At 42.6% G+C, this 24,446-nt stretch overlaps 1 protein-coding gene across 5 annotated transcripts in view; it reads left to right on the forward strand.

Moving 5' to 3' along the window:
- Positions 1–24,446, forward strand: part of efr3a (EFR3 homolog A (S. cerevisiae)) — a 97,150-nt gene that overhangs the window by 67,274 nt on the left and 5,430 nt on the right. For all 5 annotated transcript variants that reach the window (XM_018757793.2, XM_029253389.1, XM_029253390.1 and 2 more), the window contains 13 exons: positions 2,237–2,372; positions 4,114–4,278; positions 5,104–5,218; positions 7,004–7,055; positions 9,378–9,550; positions 9,886–9,961; positions 14,110–14,271; positions 19,165–19,296; positions 19,561–19,628; positions 19,926–20,053; positions 22,071–22,156; positions 23,515–23,563; positions 23,867–23,970. In XM_018757793.2, the coding sequence (XP_018613309.1) occupies positions 2,237–2,372; positions 4,114–4,278; positions 5,104–5,218; positions 7,004–7,055; positions 9,378–9,550; positions 9,886–9,961; positions 14,110–14,271; positions 19,165–19,296; positions 19,561–19,628; positions 19,926–20,053; positions 22,071–22,156; positions 23,515–23,563; positions 23,867–23,970 (1,446 nt within the window). The remainder of the gene's footprint in view (positions 1–2,236; positions 2,373–4,113; positions 4,279–5,103; positions 5,219–7,003; positions 7,056–9,377; positions 9,551–9,885; positions 9,962–14,109; positions 14,272–19,164; positions 19,297–19,560; positions 19,629–19,925; positions 20,054–22,070; positions 22,157–23,514; positions 23,564–23,866; positions 23,971–24,446) is intronic.

A 24,446-nucleotide genomic window follows, 5' to 3' on the forward strand; every position in this document is an offset into this window, starting at 1 on the left:
TACACATGAGCAAAGTACACCTGGTTCAGCAGAAATTACTTGTTGCGGCTCACAGTGACGGATGTAAACGGACAACCGTGGCTCAGAAAGCCTAGCGCTTTCTCCATAGTGTTCCTACACGTGGGCCGTAGACACCTTTCCCTTTCAAGGAGACTACGGTCCTTAAAGTGACCGAGCATCTTTGATTTAAACAGTGAAAATTCACTGATGAATTCATTTAGAGAGGTTTGTGCCAGGAACACTTTGGTCCGACTGCGAGGCAGAGTCTTTAGCCTCTGATCTTTGCGCTCCATGACTATCTAAATTGCACCTGGAGTTGGTGTTCTGGTGTGGAAGCTGTTTCACCACATGGGAGATGCACTTCTGGTGCTTCGCCTTGAGCACTGCCAAGGAGTATGTCAGCATGACAACCCCCCCCCCCAGTGCCTTCCTCAGTGTCACACCCTAAACAGAGTGAGAAAGGTCCTCTGCTATCTGCCTTCATCTTCTCCAAAGCAGCTAACATTTTAAGTTTTCACACTAAGCTACTTCAAATAATGTACCAATTGATACAAATTATTAATTATGACTGTATCAGTTAAGGGTATTGATCAAGGCTGCAAACAATAATAGTAGTAAAACTTGAGTACATCACCCTAGAAGGTGTCAGGTGAGGAAACTAACCTGAAGACAATTTTTCAGGCCCTTGTTAAAAATTTAGAGATTTGTTTCTCCCACAATGCACTTACGGATCGATGTTCAAGCTAGAGAGAGGGAGGAAGTGACTCTGCGTTGCTGCCGGCTAGATGGCAGGCTGATGCAAGGAAACAGGAGACCCCCGAATCATGTCCCATCTAATGAGATGCAGCCTCTGGCTTCCTGTTTGCTTGGGGATGGTTGTAAGCCCACGCTCTGAAGGCCTCAGTGTGTGTCACGGAATTCTTTCTCAGCCTGTGGCCCCACTGCCTTTAATTCCTGGGAGCCGGATGTTTATGATCAAAAATGTGTGCCTTCTCACGCGCCTCTGTGCCAACATGCCAAAACATATGTGCGCCGCTGGCCATCCGTCTCCTTCAGTGTGGACAGGAAAGCGGTTATGCAACTAAACCCGATTGACTCGCTCACCGCGGTCGACATACTGCTTCCACCCCTCCTTCCCAGACCTGCATCTTCCTCGTATTTTTCTCTGCAATCATGGCCTTGTCCGTGTCCCCATCACCACCCCCTTCTCCTGCTCTTGTTTTTCACCTGTTGCTGATTTAATTGGCTGGCTCGTCCGCGGTCCTCAGGTGGCCCTGGAGCTGCTGCCGGCTCCACCTCCTCAAGATAAGGAGTGATCGATTTGGTTCTTTCGGAGCCTTGTGTTTTAAGAGTTCCCTTTGAGCTCCAGTCAGGGATTGTGGGTAATCTGCAGCAGCCGCAAGGCTTTGAAAGGCCGGCTCAGAGAGAGAGATTTGTCACTGCACTTGTAGTACACAAACACCCCCCCCTTCCTTTCAATACAATGCAGATGAATTCTGCTGAGCTTTTTCTGCGCTGAGGATCTCAGAGCTGGAGGCATCGAGATCGTACTACAGATCTGTTCCCCTCAGTATTCAGAACAGCTCCTTTTTGACATCCTCTGCTTCCAACAGATTTTCCTGCTGATGGGTCGACAGCAACGGGAGGATTTTTTTTTATTATTATTTTTAATTTAAGAAATCGAGGCTCTTGGTGGCTATCTCTATTTTTAACTTGGATGTCTTTTTTTTTTTTTTTTTTTTTCCCCTCAAAGTTTCTCTGAGCTTGTGTTTTACAGAGTGTCACTTATTGATCAACATGTTCTCAGAACACCATCCTTTATGGCTCAGGAGATTTGCTGATCTTACTAAAAGTCATACTGAAAAGGTGGCATGGTGGCACAGCGGGTAGAGAAGTTACCCCACAGCTCCTGGGCTGTAGGATAAGACATTGGTTTAAATCCAGCTTGATCTGTTTGCATGTCCTTCCCATTTTTGCATGGGATTCCTCCTGCTGTACACTAACTGTTAATACTATGGTAATACTCCTGCTCTACACTAACTGCTAATAGCATGTGTACAGTTTAGTTGCCATTTATGTAATCTTTGGTGTACTGTAATATGACACCCTCAGGATGTTAAAATGACAAATTTATTGTGAATCAGTTTACAGTGATCATATTTTTACAGTGTTTTGAAGTTAAGGCAGGTCCTCATCCAGTTGAGGGGACAGTAATGGCTTTTCCTTCATCTTCCAGGCTCAACACTCCCATCACGTGATCCAACAGGTGCTCGGCCACCTGGACACTCACAACAAGGATACGCCCAGGGTGCGAGCTGGCATTGTGCAGGTCCTCCTGGAGACAGTGGCCATTGCAGCCAAGGGATCTGTAGGTGAGCATCCCGATACGTGCCTGGCAGCAGACAGCTACGTGCAGGAGTTTATTTACCCATTACAGACCAAATGGGTGTCAGTCCTGCTGACATAGAAACTCTCTTGCATATAATTATGTGTGAAATATGCAGGTACCGCCAAGATAAGATCATCGCGTGAGCATCACTGGCATTTCTGCTATGTGTAAGAACCAAGTCATCCCTAAAAGGGGGCTGTTGTAATTACTGGGGCATCTTTCTTTATTAAGAGGATGGAATGACCAGTGAGGAGCTCTAGGTGGCTGAGCGGATGGCTTCACAGTTACACTGCAGACAGAAGATACCTTGGTTACCAGATAGTAGAGGCTGGCATTATGTGTGGTTTCCGTGGGGATGGAATCAGATGTGGTTGCCGTGGGGGACAAAAATACTTAGTTACTGCGGGGATTAAGGAAACTATGGTCCTCTACTGTCCAAAGCATTCCTTACAGTGGTGTTTTGTCCTCCTTGGCAAGATCGGGGTGGAGGTACTTATGCATAGGCTACTTGTTTCTATGATCTTTGACACGTTGACTGGAATACGGTGCACTGACTGGAAAGAACACAACAAAGCTTCAAAATTTAATTTGGCTGACTCACCTCATGGGCTTCGTGGTTCACGGGTTTGTCAGTGTAGCAGATGTTCTCCGTGTCGTTCACTCAGTCCAGGGGATGTTGCGTTCATTGCGAGTACCTCATCGTTTATGCATCTAGAAGTGTGTGTGTGTGTGTGTGTGTGTGTGTGTGTGTATTCAAACTCTGTTATATTCTTTATGTTTTGCCACCATCCTGAAGCGTCGATAAACAAATTAGTCATGTTTAGTTCAGTGGGCCGTAAAAGTGACCGCATGTAATGACTTGTAATGAGGGCTGCCGGTTCTCTGTAGATGTGAGCACAAACCTCCCTCCCTCGCTCTCCAGCCTTCCTCTGTGCTTCTAAACGGAGCCTTTTCTCGGCAGGCTTACCGTTGGTGAACAGTACTAATGTCTACACCTGGATGAACCCTGCTGATTCCCCACCAAATCTCTGCTTGGGTACGTCTTAGGGGAGCAGTGGCAGGCCAGATGCAGACCCCTGAACGACATGTTCCTTGAGAAACCTCAAACCCGTTAGTTGCCATGTGTGATGTGCTGATGTGTTGGCGTTTAGTGTTAGCGGGTGTTGGTGTACGTGGCAGTTGAGGTTCCATTTGGTTTCAGCTGTTGATGTGTAGGGTTTTACTGGTGCTTGTGTTTTTCAGTTCTCTCGTGAAGATCCTCTCCACATGTAGTCAATGTAAAATACCCCCATCCAAGCACCGTAACAGTTTCTCCCTGTGTGAGTGTATGTATACATCTGTATATAATTTTATTTTGTGTCTTCAGACAGTTTTCTTTTTTATTTTTTATTTTTTATTAATGAAATTCAATGAGTGGTAATTTATCCACCTGCTATCGATGTCATGTCATTCTTTCAAAATAGACTTAGTACCCAAAAGAGAAGTGTCCAGAAGACTGTTTTGTTGAACTTTCCTCCTTTAATTAAAACTGTCCACGGTAATTTTGCATTTATTGGTGCATTTATTGACCTGGAGTACTACTTGAAGCACTTTTGGTCTCTAGTAGCTGAGGCTTCATGTGAGGTAGGTACTTATATCATTTGAAGCCCACCTCAGGGGGGCGCTGCCTTATTTGTAAAGGGAGTTTCACCTGGCCGGGGGGTCCATGCGCTTTCCCCCCACAGGTCCCACCGTGCTGGAGGTGTTCAACACGCTTCTGAAGCACTTGCGCATGAGCGTGGACTTCGAGATGGGGGCCGACTCCCGACGGGGCTCAGCCAGCAGCGTCTCCTCCCGCTCCAAGGAGAGTGAGGAGCGCATCGTCCAGAACGCTATCATCCAGACCATTGGTCAGTTGGCACACCACACTGTCCGTGCACTTCCTCAGATTGCTCTTCCAATGTTCCATTTCACGGAGTGAAAAAATGATTACCTCTTAGGTCATGCGGGGTGCAGGCCAATGGGAGGCGATGCAGATAATGAACTGGATTGGATTTCACCACTTTATCGCAGTCTGACATGTGCTGTCTGTCGGCAGCATTCCAGTACTGCACTCAGTAAAAGTGAAGTACTTAATGTCACATCATTATCACATATATATTATTCATTTATCTGTCACTTTTCTCAAAGGCAAGAAAGGTTTGTTGTTCACTAAGCTATGCACAGTGACTGACCCATTTATACTGATTGGTCATTTTTTACAATATCAGTTCAGCATAAGTACATTGATCAAGTGTACTGTGGGGGATTCAAACCTGGGTGCTTTGAGTGCAAGGTGTCAGTTCTGAACCACTATGCTGTCTGCTGCAAGAATTTAAAATACAGAAATATAGAAGTTGGCATGTTTTGGACCATCTTTTTGGTAAACTCTGGCTGTTTTCTGTATAAATTGCTTGGAACTGAAGGAATCTGACCTCCACATCAAAACAGCAGCTCCCCTTCCGAAGCCCTGGTACGCAGACGGAGAACCCCTGGGTTGAACAATATTAACTACCGCCAAAACTGTGAAGTCTAATTATAACAGTTTGTATTTCTGAAGAACATGGTATGATGGATATTTGCCCCTAAGGGTTTCACTTCCAGCTGTCACTAAATGTGTTTTACTTTTTTCCATAATTCACTTGGTGGGTATTTTTATGTGTTCCTACTGAAACGATTTCTCTTTGCCGGTTCAGGGTTTTTTGGTGGCAACCTGCCTGACTACCAGCGCGCCGAGGTGATGATGTTCATCATGGGCAAAGTGCCAGTCTATGGGACACCCTGTCATACCTTGGACACGGTCAAGATTGGGTAAGTCACCATTTCTCTTCCGTTCCCATCACTGGGTTCAAGCTCGGTCACCCTTGCGCTTTACTCAACCTAATGTTTTCACTGCACTCCTAGTGGGCAATCACATTTAGCTCTTTTTTTTCCCATTTTTAAAAACTGTGGAGATTGAATTTAAAAAAAAAGAGTCCAATCCAATATGGACACCCTGCTGGTTAGGTTCTGTATAAGCCTGTAAAAAGCTATAATAAATTTAAAAAATACTTTGAATTTTTTTTTTTTTTTTTCAGAGCTGCATTAAAATTTAAGATCAGTTAAAATTTATTAAAAAAAAATGCCATCTCCACAAGCTCCTATTCAGTGCTCATCCCATCAACATTTGCAATGTTCCTCGTCTTATTATTGATCAACATTCAGAAATATGAGGCATAAACTGTAAACTCTGTGGAAGTGAGCTGAATTAATCTGGTCTTGCACCCTTATTCCATCTGGATGAGTTTTAATGCAAGTTAATACCTTGGTTTGGAAACGCACTGCTAGTTCACACTATATATATATATATATATATATATATATGAGCAAAGTTTTACAGAATACACTGGTGCAGAAAATCTGATAAACTGAAAATGTTTGTTTGAAAATTAGTAACTCAACCTGTCGTAATATGAGGAGCCAGTGGAAAACCCATAATCCAATGGTTACGTTAAAGTGAAGAGCCAAGGTATTTCATTACTGTGGAAGTAGTGTGAATATGTGCTGATATAATACAAAATATAATACATAATACAAAAAAAATAAATTATTTCAGCTTGTAAATGACACAGTGCTGGAGAACTTTCCAGAACTGCTACTCTTTGGCAAAGACCGAAGGCCTCTTTCATGTTCTGTTAAGTTATTTTTGTGCTCTATTTTGCCTTTTAGGCAGCTGAATTTTTTGGCTGGAATTTAAACCTCCAAGGGCAGATTGTTCATTAGTCTGATGAACTTTTCAAAGTTTGTTTTTTTTTTTTTTTTTTTTTTTTTTTTTAAAAATGTGCTGTTTTCACTTATAAAACTTACAACTAAATTTCTTTTCTGGGGTCTTTTGAGGAAACATCCTCTACTTTTTTCAAAGGGAGATGATCTTCAGGTCCGGAGCGAGCTCTCCAATAATCCCAAATCAAAAGAATTTTATCATACACTTCGGAGTCCTCTGTCCTCCTCCTGGCTTTAAGACCCTTCTTTGGGCAACAGTAATTAGGATTCCTGTGTTTTTCCCTCCCTGGACATGATGGCAGACGTTCGTTTGACATGATGCCACACCTCAACAAGGACATGTACAGCACCAGTGTGAAGTGTTAGTTGTAGTGCTGTGTTGGTGAACTGGATGGGAGAGTGAAAGCAGAGCAACACCCAAGTGTCCTACATCTGTAGGATCTGCTCCAGAAGAGCTGGGAGGACATGGCACCTCATTTCCTCATCAGTAGTTGACCAAATTTCCTCCAAGTGAACTCACATTTTTGGCCGAAACTGAACTTCCTGGAATTTGCATCCAGGAAGGGTTGCTGTTGTTGTTAATGAATTTAGCTGTCACATTTTTCTAGTGCAACTTGCAGTGTTGGATTTTACTACTTAAACTACTACTTACAATTATTTACCCATTCATCCCATATACCCATACTCGGAAGGGTCATTTTTACTGCAGCAATTCAGGGTGATTGCATGGTGATGGCGCTAACCGCAACGCCCCCCACTGCCCCATTAGTGTAGGGTAAAACAGTAATTTTTCTTGTCTGCAAACCTTTTAATGTGAAGTTTTGGTTTCCACAGGCACCTGGGCACCAAGCGCATCCAGGCCATGCTGCTGAGCTCCCTGATCATGGCAAGTTGTTGTCTCTCTGGTCAGAATCAGATTTATTTAGCCAAGTATGCACACACATATAAGGAATTTTGCTTCCCTTCCCAATGACTCATATTGTAGAGTAGACAAAAAAAAAAATCACAACATATGTATATACTGTATATACACACACGCATAAACATACATATACAGGGATTCATTTGTGTGTCGGGGGGAGGGGGGGGATAAATAACAGGATGGAATAAATAATGAGGGATCGAATAAATAATTAAGGAGGGAATAAGTAAGAGGGAAAAAGGATTACACAGAGAAAAGGTATTCCACCAGAAAATTTAAACACTAACAACAGTTAGCTGTTCATGGATATAACAACATGGGGGGAAAAAAAAAACTGTTTTTATATCTTGTTGTCTTGGTGTACAGTGATCTATAGCACCTGCCAGATGGGAGAAGTTCAAAAAAGCTGTGGCCTGGGTGAGAGGGTGCCATCCAGTTACAATGGGATGCTGTCAGGACCATGTAATGTCCCTCATTGGGGAGAAACCCTGAACAGCGCTGTCTATCTCATAATCACAGCAGAGCCGGTGACAGGGTGACACTGTCCTCACATAGCCAGTTTATGGTACCAGTACCAGGTACTGGGCTGCACTCAACCAGATTCAGTTACCACAAGCTGTGTAGCTTTTAGTTCCATGAGCAAAATATTTACTGTGGGATTTACTGAATTGGCTTAGCAGATATTGACTGTGGAAGTTCACAGGGATGCAGAGCTGTGCGGCACACACCTACCCAGTGCTCATGTGGCCTTATCGAGCCCCAGGGTGAGGCTACTACGGAGGAGCTTTTCCCACTGCCCTCAGGAGTGGACTGCAGCATCCACAGGGTGGATGTGAGCACCAGCCTCCTCCACCTGCAGTCACTTGCACAAAGCTGTTCTCCAGGGAGGCTGTTTGTGTCTCTCCCCGCCTCCCAGCAGCTGAGAACATCAAAAGGTTAAACTATTTATAACATGTCGCAACTGCGGTGACAAGACACGCCGCTATTCCTGTGACCAGGTGGCCAGGGCACTGGTTCCACACTCCAGCTCGCAGACTCCGTTCGATGAATCGATGCCATCAGAAGGTCGTTGCAGGTGTTCAGAAGACCACTGACGCTGAAGACGCTCCACTAAGTGCCGTCTGAATAAAACGTGCCTGTGCTTAAGTGCCCCCTGCTCCTTATCGGTCCTTTTTCAGGTCTTAAATGACCAACGGGACCATTTGTGGTGACGCATTATTCATTCCAACCATCTATTAATTTATTATTGCAATCTGAAACGCAGAGATTCTGCATTTCCTCATCGAGACCTTTTCTAAGTTACACACTCAGGTGACTGAGACTGCTTCCAAGGGACAAAACCCTGAAGCTAAGAGACCTCAGTTCACGTTTACATTTATTTATTTCGCGGACACTTTCCTTCAAAGCAGCTTACAATTTTAATCTACCTACAATTACTTACCCATTTATACAGCTGGATAATGCCACTGGAGCGATTTAGGGTAAGTACCTTGCTCAAGGGTACTACAGCTGGAGGTGGGGATCAAACCTGTAACCTTTGGGTCCAAAGGTAGCAACTCTGACCACTTTTTCCAGCTGTCCCTATGTTAGGGTTCTCATGTCACCCTATGTGATGTGTGATATGTTTATTGTTTTTCTATCTCAAGCATGTACAAGAAAATGTAGTATGTACTGTTGATTTTTCTCAGCCAGCTGAAGTGATGTAGGATTAATGTTTCAAAGAGCAGAGAGCATCAAAACTTTTGTAGCTTTTCATGAAATCGACATACTGTTCCTCACCACAAGTCACAAACTAGTTTTTACATTTTCATCTATTCATTTAGCAGACACTTTTCTCCAAAGTAATGTACATCGCAGACAAAAATGCAAAGACTTCATTATATCAACAGAACGGACGATTTAGATAAAAACATGTGATTCTAGAGTACCGTCAATTTATCACCTTCCACCATATGAACCAGAATCCATCACACGAGTAGCTGCTTAAAGGCTTGTCCATTATTAAATAAATTAAAATATTTAAGCACAAATAATGAAACACAAAATGTATTGACCAAAAGTTTCAGTAGTTTTTAGAGAAGGCCTTTCATTTAGAATTTAAAGAGTGTGACTTGCTGTCTAAACAGTGACTTGAAAAAAACAAGGTCATCCAAGGGGTTGGTATGACCTTGCCTCTGCCTTGATCTGGCTCCAGTGCCATGGGTTTAGGATTTGGGTGACCCCACAGGAAGTACCCTCGCAAGTAGTGACACCCCCCCACCCCACAACCTCCCCCCGTACCTTCAGGTGACCTCTGGCTTCAAAGCCAAGACGATGGCAGCCGCTCTACCCCCGCTCTTCCTGGACCCGCTCTTCTCCATCTCCCTGATGGAGGACAGCGAGCTGAGGCAGCTGGTGCTGGAGATCCTGCACAACATCATTGATCGCCACGACAACAGGGCCAAGCTGAGGGGAATCAGGTAATGTGCTCCAACCTTTGTTAGACCTGTGAAACACTGATTTATGAATCTGCAGTAGCACGGTGCAATCCATCCACATCTGTAAATCAAACACGTCCTCCGGAAGGAAACTTTCCCTAATTTAGTAAGAAATATACATTTTCTAATGACGGCAGGCATCACTGGGAAAATAACATTACTTTGCCTCTCTGCCCGTCCCCCGTTCAATAACATGCCATACTTTGAAAACATATGCTAATTTCACTCTTTCCTTAAGGATGTCTGTGTGTCAGTGCCTTCAACTCAACTGCATCCACCTCGCCAGGAACCCATGAAGAACTTTTCTTTGGTTGCAGGATTATTCCCAATGTGGCAGCTTTGAAGATCAAGCGGGAGAAGATCTCCAAGCAAGATGTTAGTTTCATGAAAAAGGTAAGGAGAGCTAAGGTGCATGTTTATGTGAGTTCTGTCATTATGTATGATGTCTGCAAGCCTATCCTAAGGCACACAAAAAACCTAGTGTTGTTCATTCATTCTTGCGTCTCTGGGACATGGTTAAGGAATGTTCATTGGCCAGAGTGGTCTGCAAGAGTTTCTTCCCAGCCAGTGTATGGACCACCGAGTGACCGCAGCTGATTATGTGCTACGCCGATGCTTTTCTCCAAAATATTTTAGTGTTCACCTGCGTAGTGTTTTACCCGCTTTTATGTCTGGATAATTTTTACTCTGTCAGTTCAGGGTTAGTACCTCAATCAAGGGCACAACAGCAGGAGGTGGAATTCAAGCCTGGGCCCTTTGAGTGCAAGGCAGCAGCTCTAACACATACTCCATCCAGTGTTCTCAGTTGCACTGTTGCTCTGGCATCCCTGGCAGAACTGAAGATGGTGTAAAGCTGAGCTACTTTAAATGCATTTCTGTTCTACCCAGCAAAACTGCTCCCCAGGGATCTCCTCCAGAGGGTTATTTCTTCTGAGCTCATCCACCCCTGGCGTGGTCCCTACCTGGGCGGTGGCCTGTGAGGATCAAAATAGCATTACCTGCATGGTGCAGTTTCAGATCCATTTTATCCTTTGGGGTTCATCTGCATTAGACGTGTTTATCTTTAAATCTGCATTAGTTCAATAGGTCTGATTGAGCCTGGGGCAATGATCAGGGACAATTTTGTCAGTTCCCCTTTCTTGACATTCTTTGTTACTCTTCATATTAACATGGAATCCTATCGTAGAGTGAAGAAGGCTTTAAGCTGATGTGGTGACATACTTCCAGCTGTAATCCCATAGATGATTATATACAATGTTTTCCATTCTGGGTTAATACTAAATGCTCATCACCTCGTTGTTATTGAATAAAGGAGAACGCTTGTTCTCAAGATGCCTGCAGTGTCGCATATTATTTACCCTGAACGTGCCTTTTAATGATTACTGTCCTGCTCAAACAAAGGGACCATAAGGGCACTTTAATACCTTTGATGTGGTTAGAACCAGTGCTGTGGAGTCAGAAGCAATTATTGGGTTACTGGAGTCGGTAAGAATGTACCATATACTGTATGCCGGCGTATAAGTCGACCCCCAAAAATTAGAGGTGTAATATAGGTTTAGGCCTGTATTTGCCAGATAAGTGGACCCCCAAAATAATGTTCTGCTTTTGGGCAGTGCTGTGGAGTTAGAAGCATTATTGGGTAACTGGAGTCAGAGTCTAAGGTTTTGTGTACCAACTCTACAACCCTAGCTAGAACTGCTTTGACCTTTTGCTCTCAAGGCCCAGATTTAGATCCTACCTCCTGCATTAGTACCTTTGGTTAAGGTCCTTGCCCAGAACTGATATAGTAAAAATAACCCAGCTGTATAAAGTGAATAAATAACTGTAAGTAGCTGAGTGTACAAACCTCACGTTATAGGTCACTTAAAAGAAAAGTGTCACCTAAATAAATAAATGTAATCTAAATATGGATTTCCATTCCTCAAGGCTGTTTAGGTGACTTTTCTAATATTTCATATTAAATATTATAATATTAAATATTAAATGTAATTCAGGTAGAGTTCTGGAAATAAGTGGATAGTGGTCAAAAACAGGACTGTGAAAGTAGTATATTCCAACAGAAAAACCTTTCCTCTCTCTCCCTTTTCTGCTACTTTGTGTGTACATTTCAGTGTCTTTACAATTTGCATGGCATTGCATTACACAGCAGTGCTCATGTCTGGATGTGATGAGTGACAGTCTGGCAACAGCAGAAACAGAAGCAATTAAGTTACAGACATCTGTGGAACGGGTGGTAAAACTTTTTTTTTCAATGTGTATATTTTTTTAAATGATATTGAAAAAAGAGTAAGTCTTTCTTTTCAGGTTTGTATGATGGAAATTGAAGTTCCTAACAAAATTAATGGCGAGACACATGGTAATATTGAAGTCTGGTGAATCTCCACGTTACAGATGGGACTTGTCTGTTAGCCATGTGTTTTTGTGCTAATACCTATAATAAAGTTTAAAAAAAAAAGCACCTAAATTCCCTTTACCCTATTTGCCACTACATCAGTGTGGTTGGAACTGACCAGAGCATTACCTTTTTATTGCCTTACATACGTTAATAAAGGGTTCCCATGAGAACAAGGGATCTATGTCCACCTTTCTTTCTGTCTCTATGTTGTTGCTGCTCAATCTCATTGTCCTGTTTGGTGTTAGTCCTTTGTGTCAATATGACAATCATCATGTATAATTACTCTGTTAGCTTTAGGTACAATGCACAGAAGCATATTCTGCAGACCACTATTAGCATTAGAAAAAGTGCTGGCCATTCATTTTTGATTGGATGTACTTGGATGGATGAGCCACTGGGCCCTCCTTTCCAGGTGTAGCTCACTCCTGCCCCCTGGTGGTGAAAGAAATACCCTCACACTGAGCTGTATTATCTGCTTCTCTGTGTGGAAGTTGACAGCATGCAAAGACACCTGGGCCATAGAGACCCTCCTGTGTACGTGCATGCATGCATGTGTGCCCTCATGGTCTGTGCTCAGCACTATGCCACACCGCTCATCAGTAGCAGCAGGAGGCCCAAACCAGAGATCTTTGCAAGTCTGGAATCAGAGATGTCCACCTGCTCGCTCTTCTCGAATTACAGACGCATCTGTGAAGCATCTCTATATAAATGGTGTGCAGGGGTTTTGAGGCTATTGTCACAGCCCTCACTGGAAAGTGCTGGAAGGAGCCGCATAGCTGTGAAGCAGCTGTCACAGGAGGATGCCTGGGGGTTGGTTTGTCTCACAAAGACCATACAAGTAGCATGAACCACACATCTATTGGGCCTTTAGATGTGTAGTGTGTCTTTGTCCTCACTGGTGTGTGAACCTGTCAGTCATTGTTCAGGGATGCAGAGGGCAAGCAGTGAGATCTTCCAGCATTCTTCAGCTTGTCAAGGACACTCTTATTTGAAAACCTGGGGGCCATGTGAATTCTTTTACTGAGTGACCGTGGATCCGTGTGGTTTAATAAAGAGTCCAGCCACTCCAGTAGTCTGCCGAGCAGACTGGCTGCCTCCTTGCCTCTGGCAGCTCTAATTAACTGAGCCCAATTACATTAATTACCAGTGGAGGCGCTCCGTCTCCTTCCGGATCGCCTTCACTTTCCATCGGGCCGTGCCGGCCAGCCAGCCTTGAGCCCTAGCAATTACTCTGCGGTCGATAACCATGCTGCTCAGTCAAGGCTGCTTCTGCATCTGTTGTCAAGGCACCAGTTTATCCAGGGCATTGCATTGCCGCTCGGCCTAGAGGGGGCGCACGTTCTTCCGCATTTGTCACTGACCAGATCAGCAGCACATCAGTTTTGCTAAATGATTGTTACAAAACACCTTTGGATTTTATGATGGAGTCATCTCCACTCCAAATATAGCATATTCAACAGTAGATTGGCATGATGGCACAGCGGGTAGCCCTAGTGCCTCACAGCTTCTGGGTTGTAGGCTTCAATCCAGCTCTATGTCTGTGGGTTTTGTTCTCTCCGTGTTTCCTCCCATAGTCCAAAGACTTCTTTCAGGTGAATTGGTGATTCCTTTGTGTCTGTGTGTGTGTACGTTGTGTTAACATTACAGTGCTGTATGAAATGGGTAGTCAGTTGCTTATTTATCATTGCAAGTTGCCTTGAACAGAGATCTCCGTTAAATACTAGTAAATAACACCATAGAGCTCAGACTGGTGTGGATGTGCTTGCTGCCCAAAGTGTGTGTTTTATGTGCTTGCTGCACCTTTTATGGTTTTTTTACCACTGCCACCATAAGTCCCTCCTGTACCGCGTCACACCTGTTCACTACCCACATCCGGCACGCCTGCCATACTACAGTAGTCTACGGTTTTAGGTAATACCACATTTCTCCCTTTGTTCCTGTTTAGTTATTTCAATGCACGAGCATACAGAATTTATGCTGCCCATTTTCAGGAAGACATACTGTAATTTGTTCCTTTCCTAACTTTTCAGAACAATTGAGTGTGATATGCAATGTGACCATCTCCCACTACCGAATTTTTATCAGAGATTTTTTCTCATTTCCTGAATGAATGAGATTTCACCATTTCTTGCCCTCTATTTCTTAGCATGGACAACAACTCTACAGGCACATCTACCTGGGCTGTAAGGAGGAGGACAATGTTCACAAGAACTTTGAGCTGCTCTTCACCGCCCTAGCGCTCATCACAATTGAGCTGGCCAATGAGGAGGTGGTCATCGATCTCATCCGCCTGGCTATGGCGCTGCAGGTGAGTGCAGCAGTCTGCAGGGTGCAAACCCCTCGCAGTGCTTGAAAAAAGACCTTGTGCTTGGCTGGTGATATGAACTTGGTGGACAGTGTGAAGATGTCTACATTCAATACACTAACATACAGGCCGGTTGTGACAGTGACTGTGGCAACAAGGGGCTGAAACATGATTTTGTCTCTTATTGTTGGTGTCTGTAGCGTTACATGTTTAGACATCATTAATTTAAAAAGGTCATTCTGGTGATAAATCCTGGCTGTTACCTGTGTCTGTTGGCTTAGTGACGCTGATTAATGGAACAAGTTAACTTCTTGATAAATGAGCACAAAGTCAGGTGTTAATCGTTGATTATTGTAAATGCACTCGTTTGTTCCATTTGTTACTTTGTTGATATGCAGCTGGCAGTATGTTAAGGGCAGAGTTTTGTGTCCGTAAAATATTTATTGTCCTGTGTATAATTCTCAGCCAGGTTTAGGTGCGCCAGCATTGGGTACAAAATGGCATGAGGGGGTGAGAGAAGGTCAGCGTTTGCCCACATCAGAAAGATCCTATAATTCCAGACAGAAATCAGGGATTGGGGGTGGGGGGGGGTCAAGAAAGCGGAGCACAGCAGTGTTTCTCAGTTCCCTCCCGCGTCGCGATTCAATCAGCTTCAAATGTCACGTCAACACAAGTGAGGTGAGCGCAGTTTCTAGTCCCCCCAACTCAGGGGGCTTATGGGATTTCTAATCCCAATAAAGAGATTTTGGAGTGCGAGTAAATCTTTCCACAGAAAAAAATAAATAAATAAATGTTGTTGCTGGAGCTGTTTAGCGGCTTCTGCAGATTGATGATAAGCAAAGTTGGGGAAGAAAACGGTAACGTGTTTAGCCAAGACATTTATGGATGTGACAGAGCAGTTGCTCCACACCAATAAATAAGCATAGTGTTTATAAGAACATGTGTGTGCTAGTGGCTGAAGTTCTGCATAGAAAACTTCTGGTATGTGTTTACAGGAAGGAAAATACACACACCTTACCTGTCAGTAAAATGTCAGCATGATCATCATGATGGCAAAAAGGGAATCATGGGAGTTTGAATCAAAGTGGCTTCACAGTTAATACTTGGAATTTCATTGGAGGGTAAAAAAGGAAAATACAGCACCTTTTTGGAATTCTTTTTTTTTTTTTGTACTTGATAAAAGGTGAATAATTGTTGTTGCAGAATGGAATGGTTGACAGTTGAGTTTTCTGTACATACCCAGTCTGACTAAGCACAATTCTCTTGGCTCTTGCTGCTTTTCTAAGACTGTCTTTTACCAGCAAGTGTAAGTCTTGAGCCTGTATATAGATTCAAATCTGAGTTATTCACACTTGCCAATGGTAAACTGGAAGGTTTTTCTATTTGAAAATACATTCACTTCTGCTTGTATTTAACCTCTGTGTAGGGTCAGTCTGCTCACAATGGCCATTAAGTGTAGTACACACACACACACACACACACTGCAGTCTGTAGATGTGTTTCACTAAGGATGAAACATACTTTTTAGTTATACTGTATGAACCCTTAACCTGAGGCCTTTTCTTTGCAAGAATGTTTGTTCCTCCTGCCTGGTGTTCCTAGTAAATGTCTGATTTTTTTTTTTTTTTCTTTTTTTTTTTTTATGAATGTATTGTTGAACAGCATGTGAAAGTAAAGGTTACACTTCCTCTCCTTACATACTTTGTCATCTGCCTACGCACTCGTGTAGCGCCTGCTACAGCTTGCAGAGACCAGTTTATTACTGTTATTTTCATAATTATACAAGTGCACTCTGTGTCTGAGGTGTCTTGGCTGCTGGTTAAATGTTTAATATGGCCCCTCATTGATATTTTTAAACTATATTTTTACATGATTGGTTTCTTCGGTTATATGGTTCTAGAGAACTCGATGTTTTTATAATTTTTTTCATAGAAGGTGATCTTTTGAGATCTGTTTGTAGCCATGTCTTTAAACCAGTTTTGACAGTCGCTTGCCTGGGTTATCTAAGAAAAATCTATAGAAATTGAGTTTGGTGCAATGCCACACATTTACCCCATTGTATGGATTTGAATTTGAAGGGTGTAGAGCACATATGGGTAAAAATGGTAAAGTGCTTCATTTGTAAAATGATCAAATTATTTTTATTGTAATTTCATTTTAAGAATATTATTTGAACATTTGTTTTATTCAACTTTGTCTGCTATTGCTCATAGTCCTCTTTCTATGCAGTGATTGGAAATAGCAATTACAATCTGACTATATAATCCTGCGGGTGTAAAAACTCCCCATTTTAATTATGCTGTGGCATTGTGTGTTTAATTTCTTTAATGAAGCAACAGACAGCATAATGAGGCCCTGATGAGTTAACTACAGTCTAACACCCTGTTTACCATTAAACATCAGCATCACCTACAAATCCTAATATGAGCATACAGTGCTGGCTTTCAGGAGTGTGTAGTAAGTTGTGCTGTTGTGGAGGGTTTTTTGTTTAATTTCCAGTTAATTCTTTGGGTCTCATGGGCCTAAGTGCTGGCTGAGTGTGACAGCCAAGTCATGGACTATTTGCAGGTCCATTTGGTGCTTTCACAACAGCCGTTTTGAAGGAGAGCCCCTAAGAGTGCATGTGATTGACCGAATCACCAGGCACTTTCAAGCCTTGTTGAATAGCTGTGGCTCTCTCTAGCAGCTGTACAAGGTGCTGTGAGACCTTCTGACTGAGCGCACTGTGAATACATCGGGTTCCCTGGGGGTTTGCATTCTCACTGGATGTGAATGCTAAAAGCATTTTGAGGTCAGATTCTCCAGCTCTGGGACAGGGTATGTTGATGTAATGTTGATGTTTTAAAAAAAAAAAAAAAAAAAAAAAAGAAAAACGGCTGTGCTTTAGTTGCTCATATACTATGGTGGGCTGTTGTGGTTGATTGAGCATTACCAGTGGGGGTCTAGCTCTGTCTGACTGCAGATTGAATGAGATGTGGGTTGAGCAGTAAATCTGCATGTCCTTTTAGATTATAGCAATGAGGACAGGAAATCAGTACACTCTTTTACCAGTGTGAACACAGATACAGGGAATACCAAGAAGCAAAAGATTTTCCATTTTAGACCTTTTGTGATTAGGTCAAGCAAGTGGCCAGATGTGGTGGAACACAGCAGTCTTGCTGGGGTGTATAGAATGATCAGGTCTGTAGAAATACCTATAGGAATAGGTATCAGGGCACTGATTCTTTCACTGTCTTGTAACCATAGTCTTGAACTTCATACAGGCAGCCACGGGAAGCCAGTGGAGAGATTTGAGGAGTAGAGGTATATTCTTCAGCAGGTCAAGCACGATTTGCACTGTGGCTTTCTGTTGCAGAGGTTTGGTGGCAGATTCCAAAAGATCAGAGAGGACAAAGCTGCGCATTTAGGCAGACTCTTCAGATCTTGTAGTGGATGTGGCTGCAGGATTGGGATACAGCTGCAATATGCTGAGAGAAGCAGTGATAACATAAGATACGGGCAGCGACCGAGCCAAGAGAAGTATAAATAGAGAAGAATAAGGGGCCCAACGCAGAGCCCTGTGGAACACCTGTAGAGCGAGTTGGAAGAGCAGATAGGGAGCCACATTGAAACACCTGCTAAGATGTATTTCTAGACGAGTAAGGTTCAAACCATTTTGGTGACGCTGTTTTTATAGCAAACTACTGTAGCCAGGTCAGGTGGGTACAGTGCTTCACCACGTCAAATGCAGCAAAGCGGTAGAAAAGAATGAGGGCAGATGAAAGAGAAGCAGCTCTAGGAGATTAGCGATCTTCTGACACTGCAAGGAGGACAGTCTTGGTGGAATGATTGGTCTTGAAACCAGAGTATCTGTCAAGGAGGTTATTTTGGGCAAGGAATGTGAACAACTGATTGTAAACAGAGTGCTCAAGGGCTTTGGAAAGGAAATGGAGGAGAGAGACTGAGAATTACAGAATTCTGGACTGAGTTTTGTCCAGGGAAGGATTCTTCAACAGAGGTGAGATGTGGGCCACTTTGAATACAAGACAGCAAGCAACTAGAGGAGGGGAGTGAGCAAAGATGGATCAAATAAAGAGAGTTGCAGAGAAATAGTCTAAAAGGTGAGAAGGAATGAGGTCAAGAGGGCCCGTGGTGTTCTGTTGGGATAGAAACATTGCGGGGAGCATAACAATGATTTCTTATTTTCTGTTAACATTTTTTTAATACCGAACTCAGAATTAAGTACACATATGATATTATCAACTGCACAGATAATTGAATACATTGCCAGTTTAGTGTTTTTAGTTCATAGACGCATTAACACTGCAAAATGCTTTGCTTTTTTTTTTTTTTTTGTCCTTGTCAGTTATATTTCCCAGCAGAGGGGCTTAAATTCTGTACTTACTACATCAGTACAAGGACAAATCAAATCAGTCCTGCCATCAAACTCTTGGGAGTTAATAATAGAATGTAGCAGCCCTAGGCTTGGCTTTCTGAAACAGGAGACAGAACTGGCATCAACCTGGTGTCTCTATTTGGTGCCCTAGTTTACTGAGCACACATTGCGATGAATGAAGAATAACCGGGAAGGTCATGTGACACCTGTTCCCACCCACCCGTTCATCTTCACTGCCAGAAGGATCATAAAGGCTAATGACAGATGAATGTCTGACCATGGATGGTTAGGGTATTGTATTACCTGCAGTTTACCTACACTATAGGTACCTGTTGTTGAGGATAACATTTTGAGGTTCATGCCTTGTTTATGGACATTTAAATGTCCATTAATGTAAAGTAGTAAAGTGAGACACTCTGAAAAAGGGAAATTTGTTGCATACAATACACATGCATTCTCTATGCTCTGTCAGCTGGCTACCAGCCTGTTTAACTCACCAACCTTTCCAATTGTGTGTGCAGGATATGGTTCTGGCCAATGAGGAGAACATGCCCATGTTCATCCGATGCAGCATCTTAGCTCTGGTGGCAGCCTACTTGAACTTCCTCAGCCAGATGATTGCCAACCCACCCTTTTGTCAGCATGTCAGCAAGGTATGTTCCATACCATCTGAAATTTGTTGCATTCACTGAAGGCATGCATAAATGCATTAACATTTTTGGGCAACAATTATTATAACAGGTGATTATAATGACTTGTAACCAGTAAGTGTCAGTATTGTTACAGAAAAATATACAGCAGTATAAAATGTTACACTGGACAAAGGCATCATCTACAAATTCTAATTCTATTTTCAGAGTAAGTTCTTCTCTAATTGATCATAATTTCTGTGTTTACTTTCCTCCATCTTCTGTCAGGTTCTTGAGATGAGAAACCTGGAAGCCCCATACCTTCTACCAGAGCACATCTTCAGGGAGAAGTGCCCGTATGTCTACCCCTCAAATAGTTGCCACATCCCTGAAATCCAACAATCCATGCACAGCTGCTCTGTGTGAAATAAAGGCAGGCTGTGTGAAACAGACCCACAGACCCAGGAACATATGCCTTCAGTAATGAATTAATAAACAGCTGGTTTTAGCATTGTTCACTCACTCAGGTATTGTAGCTGTTTGAGTTTGTCTAGAAAAAACTAAAATAGTTAATCTAATTAATTGAAAGTTTGCAGCATATGAGCCCCCCCACGGTCTCAGCTAACAGTAACAGTGCCACCCCCAAAACACAGGCTGCCCAGCACCCTGGAGAAGGACAACAGAAGCTTGTACTTCCAGACGCAGGAGATTGCAGAGTCGCTGGCAGGACCCAGTTACAACGTGGAGCGCCTCTCTGTTCCATATGTGCCCCAGGTGACAGGTAAGGGTCCAAGTGCAGTCCAGCCCAGACCAAACCATCCAGACTGGTTAAGGAGTGGTGCCTTTTGGATGAGTGATATAAACAACTCATCTATTGCTTACTTTACAGCAGGAGATTAAACATACATGTTATGGACATAGTTTGTCACAATATATGCATTTGGAATTGCATTTTGCCAATTATTAAATATTATTTTATTCTTATAAGCTGTTTGACTCAACAAGAAAGTAAAGAGGCTTTAAGTTATTAGTAGTGGCATAAACATAGAATATAAAGAGTCTAGGAATAAAAATTGGTTTTGGTAGTAAATTTAAGTATCTCGTTTATCTTGTTCTTAATTGTAATTCTCTGTTGTATAAGAAAGGTTATGGTAGTTCATGCAAGAGAACCATGGATCAAAGGTGAAAATAGATCACAGTTTGGAGAGACTGCGTCTTATCACATACACTTGATGCTGCATAACTGTACATTTTTGTGAGGATTACAATCCTCTGTTGCTCTCCCCTGCTGAGATATGCCCATGGCTGTTTTAAGAAAGAACATCTTGTTTCTCTTTCTTTCTGCCCTTTGAATCAGTCCTCTATAGCGTAGGAAAGATCCTTCACAGGTGCAGACAGACGTCTAGAGGTAACGTGTCCAGTTAGCTGTGTGAGTTTCACTCTATAGCCAAGGCAGGCTTCTCAGGTCCTACAAAGGCAACCTGCATAGTGGGGCTTCACCTCAGCCTCTGCCCTCTGACCTGTCCTTCCTCAACTCTGCAGAGGTTTGTCCTTTTGTAGAGGCTTCAGAAATCCACCAGAACCCCACAAATCCTTATAGGCAGCAGTAGATGCTAAGTCAGTTCATGACACCCAAGCATGTGTCTTTGCTGAATTTTGAGTTTGCTCCACTTCACGCTTAAAATCTAATGTTTTTTATTCATTTATTAATTTTTTTAAACTGCTGGCAACTTGTTCATGTTTCTTATGGTGAGTGCTTAGTCCAAAAGATTAGCTGGTTTGAATTTAGATGTTTGTGCAGTAGAAACCCTTAGAGTTATTCTATTCTTTAGTTTCTGTATAAATCAGAAATTGCATTGTAAATTGTGATAATTGCTTCAAGGTCATTTTCTTCATCTGAAATGTTTTTTCTTAATGGCATTTGAAGCTTTAGGTCTTTGAATGTCAACATTGCCTTCTGATGCTAAAACCCAGATACTCGTCTTTGCGGTTTTTTCATTTTTATTTACATCCTTAGCTATTTGTTGCCACTCTTTGTTGGGGACAGTGCAAGCCACAGCGGGGTGCAGCCAACTGTACAGTGGAACAGTTGTGGTGTCTCTGGCCACGCCAGTTCCTTCACTCGTCCATCGAGCCAGAAATCAGCCAATAACAGCTGTTGTCGTTTGTAGTCTTGGTTTCTCGTGAAAGCCCTCCTGTTGGCCCTCATTACCTTACCCCCCGTAACCCACAACTTTTCTTCCTCACTTGTTGAAACGTCATATCTGATCAGCTCTACCTTGTTTGATAAGTAATCCAGAACCTTGGTCATTAAGACGCCGCAATGCAATGAGGAGTCATTGACTGCACCCCACACTTGTGTGCATTTAAATTACCCCTGTCAACTGCAGAATTTTTTAAATTATTTTATTTAATTCTTCCATTACCATGAAAAAAGGAAATCTTGCTTTAATACATTCATATTCACTGTTTTAATACCAAAGCTTTTCACAGTATGCAAATGTGCATTTACGGTCATGATATTTGTCATTCATTCTTTGATGTCCTCATCGGTATAAAAAATTAAATGCTAGACTAAAATTTTAAGCTTCTTAATGTGTCCTTAAGAAATATGGAAGGCCTTCTTACAAACGTGATATCCTGAAATTGACGTTTGTGTTCTTCGGTGTACTGACAAACTACAGTATGTGAATATAACAAGTTTCTAGAACATCTTGTAGAATGCACTCTTTCAGCATGGATCATTGGTGTGTCTTTATGCATTCTAAATCTGAAACATTTTTATCCTTCTTCCCCAGATGAAGACCGCCTGTCCCGAAGAAAGAGTTTTGTCGACACCATTTCCCTCCAGGTTGACCTTCTCTCTAGCAGCCTTCCTGACAAGGTGCAATCCCCCACTTTGAAACATTATTCCAGCTAATAGTATTTTTTATTTCTAGCATTTTTATTAGATCTCCTTGCTTTGGCTTCAGTGCCCTGTTAGTAACGGAGTGCACTTTGTTCCAGTAGACAAATGTGAGCTAAACGAAGCCCCATATTCCCCTTGTATGCTGTCCCCAACCCTGCTTGCTTGCCTGTCCGTCCTCAAATAGTGTTCTGGAACTATCATTATATACATTTGGGAACTGATTCCCCCATTTTTGTTTTTGCATGGGCAGAATGCAAACACATTTAACTCAGGATGATGTAACAATGTGATACATCAGCTTGACTGGAAATATAAAGCCATATTACCATCAGCGGGCTAAAAGGCCATTGATCCAGGCAGCAGGGAGAGAGTCTTCTGTCACACCAGAGACGTGACATATTTCTGTTGTGATTCTGATCACATGAAGTCATGATTGTTTTGTCAATTTCCTAATGTATATGATTATAGCTTAGGGATGCAATTTGTGAGAAAGGGCGACCAACTTGTCTCGGAGATTAAGGAAATTGCAGAGGGAGAAATAATGCCGGGAAGTTGATTAAAGCAGAACTCAAAGCCCTTTTGGTTTATTAGGGTCCAGTAAGGAGAAAAAAGTTCATCTGATTATCCGTGTTTGTGGAGGCACTAGGACCTCAAACTAAATAGAAGTAGTAGCATGGGAATAAGTTAAAGGGTTTTTTTTTGAATAATAACATTTCCCAATATGGCAGAGTATCTATTTGCAATAGCTGGTTGATGGTGACTTGTTGCATTAACAGCTGGGTTTTAAATGCTACTCTAAGGTCTTCTCTGTTAATGAGCTCCTGTCTGAGTTCTTTCAGATTTTCACTACAGAAGTAGAGCCGGTCTCTCAGACAACCAAGTCACACCTTTACCGCAGAACTGAATGGAATCTCTTACTGGGCTCAGTCAGGTTCAGTTTGGTCCTGTGTCTGTCTATCCATTAACACAACCTCTTGGTATTGTGGCTACTTTACTAAGCTGTTTGTCTGGGATGCAGTAAGTAATGTAGTGATTTGAGCTGTTGCTTGTTTTGAATTCCAACTCTTTCTGTTGTACCTTATTCAAGGTATTTATCCTGAATTGCTCCAGTATGAATTACCCAGCTGTATAGATGGTTAAATCATTGTAGGTAGCTCAGTGTACAACCTTTCATTGTGAGTCACTATGGGCAGTAACAGTACCTGTATGCTCACATCTGAAGTAGGGTTAAAGGTGAAAGCAAATGGTATTCTTTGTACTCATAATTACCGTAATACAGTATCACTCAATAAGTGTACATTTAATGTGCTAATGCTCGTGGGTTTTCTTTGCAGTCTCAGCTGGCTGAAGAGATCACTTTTGAAACCCTGAAGAAGGCCATCGGTGAGTGGACTGCAAGTAACAGCCATTGCCACTTGGTTCAATGGTTAATGAGGAATGTGTCAGTTTGGCAATTTACTGTGAATTCCTCTGAACCTTTACAAAGGTGCAAGGAGTGACATTTTTCATTCATGCTCTGGTTGTTCTGCTGTGGTGTTATTTGAGCAAGTGCAGTACTCTACCTGAAGGCATGTTATTGTCGAAATGACAATATTGGTCCTTACATTTTATCCATTTATAGCAATATTGACGGTCAGTCTAAACCTTCAAGCATCCATTGAGTTACAGTGAATCTCCTCTGAACAGACACCACAGGACTGGAGGAGCAAGAGAAGGAAAAGAGAAGACAGGTGATTGAGAAGTTCCAGAAAGCTCCATTCGAGGAGATTGCTGCCCATTGCGAGTCTAAGGTGAGAAGGGGAGGAGTACGATGCAAACCTTTTATGCAAACACTGCTGCTGTTACTGTTTTTATGCTAAAAACTGATTAATTGTGATAAGCTGTCACTTTATTTGGGGGTGTGGTGGCGCAGTGGGTTTGGCCGGGTCCTGCTCTCTGGCAGGTCTGGGGTTTGAGTCCCGCCTGGGGTGCCTTGCAACGGACTAGCATCCTGTCCTGGGTGTGTGACCCCTCCCCCTCCAGCCTTCTGCCCTGTGTTGCCGGGTTACGCTCCAGTTCACCGCAACCCCAGCAAGGATAAGCGGTTTCAGCCCGCGTGTGTGTTACTTTATCCCCATTTAATTTGAATTTATAAGCAGTGTTGTTTTTTCAGTCCTGAAATGGTAAATGCAAAAATGCTTCATTTTGGTTTAATTTAATCCAGTCCTAAGGGCATCTTAGGTGGTAGAGCTTCTCCCTTTGGACCCAAAGGTTGCATGTTCCAATA

Source organism: Scleropages formosus, chromosome 7, assembly GCF_900964775.1.
Source record: "Scleropages formosus chromosome 7, fSclFor1.1, whole genome shotgun sequence".
Classification (NCBI taxonomy): Eukaryota; Metazoa; Chordata; class Actinopteri; order Osteoglossiformes; family Osteoglossidae; genus Scleropages; species Scleropages formosus.